This window comes from Pyxicephalus adspersus, chromosome 1 (genome assembly GCF_032062135.1).
Source record: "Pyxicephalus adspersus chromosome 1, UCB_Pads_2.0, whole genome shotgun sequence".
NCBI lineage: Eukaryota > Metazoa > Chordata > Amphibia > Anura > Pyxicephalidae > Pyxicephalus > Pyxicephalus adspersus.
Window position 1 is genome coordinate 75,806,316 of NC_092858.1, and position 7,543 is coordinate 75,813,858.

At 36.6% G+C, this 7,543-nt stretch overlaps 1 protein-coding gene across 1 annotated transcript in view; it reads left to right on the forward strand.

Moving 5' to 3' along the window:
• The first annotated feature begins 964 nt into the window (after nt 1-964).
• CEP97 (centrosomal protein 97) overlaps nt 965-7,543 on the forward strand; it is an 18,490-nt gene continuing 11,911 nt past the window's right edge. The window contains 6 exon segments of the mRNA XM_072404386.1: nt 965-1,050; nt 2,340-2,482; nt 2,972-3,130; nt 3,691-3,792; nt 4,960-5,073; nt 7,349-7,515. Of these exon segments, the coding sequence (XP_072260487.1) occupies nt 990-1,050; nt 2,340-2,482; nt 2,972-3,130; nt 3,691-3,792; nt 4,960-5,073; nt 7,349-7,515 (746 nt within the window). The 5' untranslated portion in view covers nt 965-989.

The window sequence follows — 7,543 nt, forward strand, 5'->3', positions numbered from 1 at the left end:
ATAGAAACTCATTCATTCATTTTGTATTGGATTCAATACAAACTCCTGTATTGAATCCAATACAAAATGATTCAAATAATTACAAAGTATATATTTGGTAAATTCAAACTGTCATTTTGTATTGGATTGAATACAAACTCCTGTATCCAATCCAATACAAAAAATAAAAAAATAAATAAAATAAAAGTAAATAACTTGGAAATTCAAATTTATATTTTGTATTTGATTGGATACAAACTTGCGTATCCAATCCAATACAAAAAATAAAAAAAAATAAAATAAAAGTAAATAACTTGGAAATTCAAATTTATATTTTGTATTTGATTGGATACAAACTTGCGTATCCAATCCAATACAAAAAATAAAAAAAAAAAAAAATAAAAGTAAATAACTTGCAAATTCAAATTCTTATTTTGTATTGGATTGGATACAAACTCCCGTATCCAATCAAATACAAAATAATTCAAAACAAACCCCCAATAAATACAGAATCAAAGTTTTAAAAATTGCCAGGTATTCCCTGGATGGCTAGTGTGTAACACTGTGTCTTATCTTACCTTTGCTGATCTTCGCCTAATTTCCTAATTTAATTTTATTAAAAGTATTTTTTTTTTACATGATTGTGTGTTTCAAACATTTTTTATATTCATAATATCTACTAGAACCCTTATTCGTACATATTTCTGTAAGTTACAGGTCTACAATTTAAAAAAAATTTTCATGAAAAACAGTGGATCACTTTTGGTACAGAAATCTAGACCTCAGTGTAACGCTCAGGTGGTTAAGGGTGCAATGTATATTTTAATGTAATCGTGTTTTGTTTTGAATTTTTTTTTGTGTTATGTGGATTCTCATAGCAGCAGTAATTCCCCTATGGCACCTCCAGAGGGCATGCGTGCGCTCTAAGGTACATAACGCATGAGCAGTTTTTGTTGCCGGAAGGGACGTCAGATATTTGGTTGCCCAGGTGCTGAGAAGCGCAGTTAGACATGGCTGGTGTGGAGGTGATGTCTGCTACAGTGAAGTCCAATGGTGGCCCCGAAAAAAACGGTGAGCACAGCTTTCTGAAAGGCAGCGGAATGCTGTGTGTGTGTGGGTTGTAGGTGGCGCCCGTCTGGTTCATTGTAGCTTTTTTTTATTTTATTGCATTAGCAATGTTTTTGATATACAGACAATAGCGGACTCGGTGGCTGCCGCAAGTGTTTCTGGGAGTTGTAGTCTGGTCTTACTTTGTATCGTGTTTGATATGGCTGAATGGACTACATATCCCGGCGTTCCATTAGGCAGTAAAATGACGGTTAACTGTCATATGAAGAGGGCGGCATATTATTTCCATCTCTGAGAAACTTGCTTCGTAAATACGATGCGCACCATTGTGTTTGGTCACTGCATTGGTTTGCATTGCGCTCCTCAGAAGCTGTGGTCTAGGCGCTGAGCAATGTGTGCATGCTGGATCTCGTGTTATGCTGGAAGGATTCGGGTCATTATGTGCTGCCAATTATTATAATATCAGTAGGAGAGACCAGACATGTCCACATCATACACATGTACAATAATAGATTCTAATGTCCCTGTTTATAATAATGGTAACATTTTTACTAACCAGATGTGTAAATTACACAGCCATGCAGCAACATGGAAGGGGAAGCGGCAGGAATAGATCACTGAGACACAGGGAGAGGAGGCAATGGGGGACCACAGGGGGAGAGAGAAGATGGGGCAACTGGAAAATGGGGAGAGAAGAGACCGGAAACAAAATGAAAGGGGAATATGAGATAGGGCAACCGGAAATAAGAGAGTAAAATAGGGGATGTGGGATCAAATAATGGAAGAGAGAGAGAGGATGTGAGGAAACCAGAAATGGGGGCGAGAGAAAGAAGTGTTGGGTGACCAAAAATGGGAGAGAGGGGAGATGGGGAGCCAAGAACGGAAAGAAAAAGAAGAGTCATGGGGACCAAAAATGGTAGAGAGAGGAAACAATGGACCAGAAATGAGAGGGAGAGAGATGGGGAATCAGAAACTGATGAGAAAGTGGAGACGGGCCAGAAATGGGGGAGAGAGAAGAAACAGAAAAACCAGAAATACAAGAGAGAAGAAACACAGAGGAACCAGAAATGTCAGAAAGACAAGGCGGCAGAACCAGATCTGTATGTGACGGAAATGGAGAAGACAAAGTAACTGGATGTGTAACGATGAGACTGAGAATACAATGACTTCTCCAAGAGTTAAGGGGCTCTAGGTTGTGGTGATGAGAAGGGAGACTAGGCAATAGAACCAAATGCTTCCTTGAAATATGTGTAGAATGTAACCTTGAGTGTTTTTTTTTTTTTTTCTTTCAGTTACGGTAGTGGATCTCACAGGACAGGGTCTTCAGAAACTGACCACTACATTACCATGTGGACCCGACTCTCGGACTCTGATTTTAGACAAGAACCAGATAATCAAATTGGAACACTTGGAAAAATGCAAAAACCTTACACAGGTGAATAACAAGATGATGCTTACTGAAGGAGGTTTATACAGCCAGTAAATCTGACAGACTCGGTCAGATTACAAAAGCCTGTCTACGATCTTCATGCTGACAGGAGAGCACAGTATATTTAAAAAGTTTTCATAGCAAGCATTACTTGAGAAAATTATTCCTAACAATATCACATTATGTTGGGTTTAAACATTTCTGCCCCAAGTCCTGTTTACTTGTATCCTCTGTGATAAGACTCCTACATTCATATCACTGCTATTGGAACAGGACCTGTGCTGACTTAGCCGAGTGTGGCAGTTGCCATCATTTTCAGTTGTTCTCTTCCCTGACAGTTGGATTTGTTTCTTCTTCATAATAAGAATATTTAAACTGTCAGTGTAGCAAGTCAATCCCGGTTCCATTGCTTTACAGCTCAGTAAATATTCTTATTTTATGTTTCCATGTTTTGTGTTGAGTATTTATTAGTGTTTGCTTTATCTTTGTTATTAGCTGTCTGTAGCCAACAATCGCCTTGTTCGTATGATGGGTGTTTCAAAATTAATCCACCTTCGGGTCCTAAATCTACCTCATAATAGCATTGGATATGTGGAGGGATTGAAGGACTTGGTGCACTTGGAGTGGCTTAACCTGGCAGGGAACAATTTAAAGGTAAATTATTGTTTTTTTTTATGATGCAGACAAAAGGATATGGAGAATTAGTGAGTTATAAACATATTATACCATTTTTTTTCAAAGATCAGTAAAGCCTATAGCTTTCAGGGTTTGTGTATACACATGTGTATGTATAATCAGATATAATGATTAGACGGAGCGGTAAAGGCGGGTCTGCTTATTTAGTATTAAACAGACACACTATAACACATATGATCTTTTTTATATTTAATAAGTGGCACATGTTATTGATAAATATATTTGAGCTACCCAAAATGCTTTTGAATGTATGTATGTAACAAGCATGATCAAAAATCTAGTAGTGGCTTAAGCCTGTGTATTTTTCCGAAATGATCCATAAGGTTGGCTTAAGAGATAATTATTCAGATCTGACATATTTCCCCAAACTTTGTCAGATATTTCTGATTTTTAGCCTTGACTTTCAATGAACATTATGATCTCACCCGGGATACCTATACAAGCTGTAGACACTAATAGATTCAAAGAGCTTAATTATAAATGTTTATTTTTATACTTTTTTTTTTTATATCTCATAGGCTATTGATCAGATAAACAGCTGTACTCAACTTCAACATTTGGATTTGTCAGATAATAACATATCTCAAATTGGTGACCTATCAAAACTGATATATTTAAGGGTAAGATGTAAAATGATTTACTTTATTAGATCTTATGTAACTTCAAATGAGGGCATTTCAACTTAGAAAAGCTTAATTTTGCATTGGGACTCAACCAGCACTGCATAAGGCATTTTTCCCTCATTTTCCTGGTAGCTGGCCCACATACTATCTGACACTCTGGGTTGTGGGCCAACCCCTTGGGGTCCTTACAATGCAGGGATACTGAAACTTTATTGTATATGATGAAAGTGGCGTGCATATAGGAGGCTGGAGAGGTTCATGGCACAAGAGAAGGAGTTTGCAGGAATAAATAAGGTAATAATAGGTAAATATCACGCTAATGCTATGAACACGACTGTGTTTCGGTTGGCTGGTGGTAATCACAACCAATGAAGCATTTCTTGAAAGAATTTCGTGAAAGCAAGCACTGGTGCTAATTTTACAGTAACTTCCTGCATCTGCAGTTTCGAAGGTTTCCTAAACCATCTGAGCACAGTGTGCTGATTCACTATAAATTTGAACAAGAGGTAAAAAGAATGTTTTTGAGTTTGTGAGGGTTACATGTTAATGCCCTTTTGTAATCAGCACTTTATATTATTATTACATTGTATTAATATTATAATCTGCTCATTATATATACATTCTATGCAAAATTGTCATGCCCTATATCATGTTCCTTTCTCACAATTCAGGTTTACTGGTCTTGGGACTGGTTAAAGTGATGCTTTTTATGTATTTGTTTTATTGTGATTTCATTTTACCAGTTGTCAATTAAGGAGGCTAATTTGGCTTAATGTGAAACACAGACACATATTTAGAACAGAAGGTAACCATGAACACATTAGCATTAAAATAGGTTACTCACGTTTTTTTTTTTTTTAAATGTTCTCTTTCTACTAAACAGTGATGCCCTGTAGACCCAATTGTCTCTTTTTGTTGCATTGGAGCTGTTTAAAGCTAGCCAAACACATTCTTCTCAATTTACAGAACCATTACTGGTAAATCTAAAGAGATTGTACAATCGGGTTGTAATTTTTGTTTTACACATCAACTATCAGAACCTTATTTCAGGAGTTTAGACATTTATTTCTAATAAAGCATTTACTTAAATGTAGTCTTTTGTTAGAAGCAGGTTATACCATAAATATATTATGGAAAATTAACAGCATTTTCCTTTACTTTTAGACACTCCTGCTTCATGGCAATAATATCACATCATTACGAACAGCTCCATCCTGCCTCCCACAGCGTCTTGCCATATTATCATTAGCAGAGAATGAAATCAGAGACCTCAGTGAAGTAAGTGGACCTCTTTCAAAATTTGTATTCATATTTGTTTAAACCTGCACATCAAATAAATGCTTTTATAAATATTGACTTTTGCTTAGAAAACAAATGAAGAGATACTATCACCTTGCCTATACTAGGCAAAGTTAGTGTCTCTGTAAAGCTCCCACCACCTTATACTTACTCAGTCTGTGCTTCCTACATCAACATCAGTAATGTTGGCTACCAGGGGGTCGATGACATTACTCCATTGATCATGTGACCGTGTTTGAGCCTAGGGATTGTGTTCTAGCCCAAAGTTCACAAACCTCATGAAAATAAACAATAAAGAACCATATAACACATAAATAACATACATACATACAGTAGGTAAAATTGCTTAACCCAGGGGGAAGGATTGTGGATTGTCCCATTTGTGATAAGGATTTCCAATCCAGGTAGTGCATATCTTTCCACTGGATCAAAGTAGGTTCCATAAAACCCATCATGCAACAAAAAGCTGATTTTTATTCTTAACACCAGGATTGCGTACATCAGTATACAGTTACAAATACACCAAGCAAATAACTGTGCTAAAACATACTATAATACAGCTTAGTTGTCAATCCTACAGCACTTGGTACTGGTATACACTAGGCCGGACTAATGAAACCCCCCACCTGTCCTCACGTCTGGAGATGCCTTATAAACAGCACATTACTATATTTTTAAAGCAGAGACCTGTGCTTTTCAAATGTGCCTTTAGCTTGATTTTATACTTTCAAACTGCAGAACCCTATTTGTTCTAATTATTGGGAAGGAGAACAATTCTGCAAGGAGGCCCAGCCATATCACCTATCAGATATCAATTACTTTCCCTATCATATTATGTTCTCTGCAGCATTATACACTCGGTAGAACACTAGGCACTGCAGTCCTCATCTTGTGAATGCAAGCGCCATGTGGAGTAAACATGAGGTAATCCTATGGAAAACACAGTGTTGTTTATTGGGAGGTCTGTTTTGGTGTAATTACATACTGCACGTAACCTTCCAGTAAACCTTGCATGCAGTTATTCATTTCTGTGTGTTTGATTGTACTCCTGTAGAATAGAGCAGGCCTTAGAGGACCTTAATTACAATGTGTGTTTTCCACATTTATCTGCACAGAGACCGTTTTACTAACATGTCCGTAGCTTTGGATACAATTGTCCCTGCATGCTAAAGAATGCACTGTGTTATTTGTACTTATAGTTATTAGAAGTGACTTCTCTCACCCCTATTGTGTCTGATTCCCTAGATAAATTAACTGAGTTGCCATCCTTGCAAACACATACTGATTGTTTTCTTAATTCTCTGACTGTAATGTATTACTGTAAATGTCAACAAAACAACCATGCTTATTGTTATGTTTGTTAAAGATTTTGAAAATGTTTTCCAGTTTCTATAAGCAGAAGCATTTTGTGGTATTTCTAGTACAATATATACAAAAAACAAGTCTAACTGGAATATTCCTCGTTCAGGTTAAGCTTTATGTCCGATATTATACCATAACATCCCACTGACAGTTCACATTTCAGATTGTCAATTAAGACTGTGTTACTGTTATGACATTACCTGAAAATAAATCTTCAATATGAAAAAGAACATGGAAACTTCAAGACCAATATTGATTATTTTCCAGTGGTGCTTTGTTTGTTTTTTGGTATGTTTAATCTTTCATACCTTTCCAAAAACAGAAATTTAGTACGTCAACGGGTCCACTGACGGATCTCCAAGCCCCTACCCCTTTTGCCTCCAAAATCTTTATGCTGGTCACATGGTGTGCAAGGTTCTCTTCACCTCTTCTCTGGGCTAGTGTTCAGAGAGTAGTAAGGTACTGTGGTGATTTCCTTCACTAGGTGGATGAAGTATGAATATCAATAAACCCAGAAAAACATTGTCTCTGGGTAATCTACAGGGAAAAGTGTCAGAAAGCAGTTGAGTATTGCAGCAAAACCTGTGTTCTCATTTTTACGATTGCTGGGGTTCTTATCAAAATGTAGACTTTGGGTTTTGCTACATGCTACAAATTCTAAATACATTGTAATTCATTTAGGAGTATTGAAGGTCATAGATATTAGTATTTTTTCAGAAGTTACTGAATGCTGAACTAAAACCCCTTCCATAAATCAGTCTAAGGATTGCAAAATGTTTTTGCTTATGCCTTTTGTTTTGATTTTCTACGCTATGTAGATTTTCAGCTATTTATCTCTTCCCATAATAATGTTCAGACAAAGACATTAAAACTTCTCGTTGCTTCTTGCCAGGTTTCATTCCTTACAGGTCTTACTGAATTGGAGCAGTTATCCATCATGAACAATCCCTGTGTGATGGCCACTCCTTCAATACCTGGCTTTGACTACAGACCGTACATTGTTAATTGGTGCCTAAACCTTAGGGTTTTAGATGGATATGTAGTATCTCAAAAAGAAAGGTAAATCAATGCAGATGATTTGTAATTT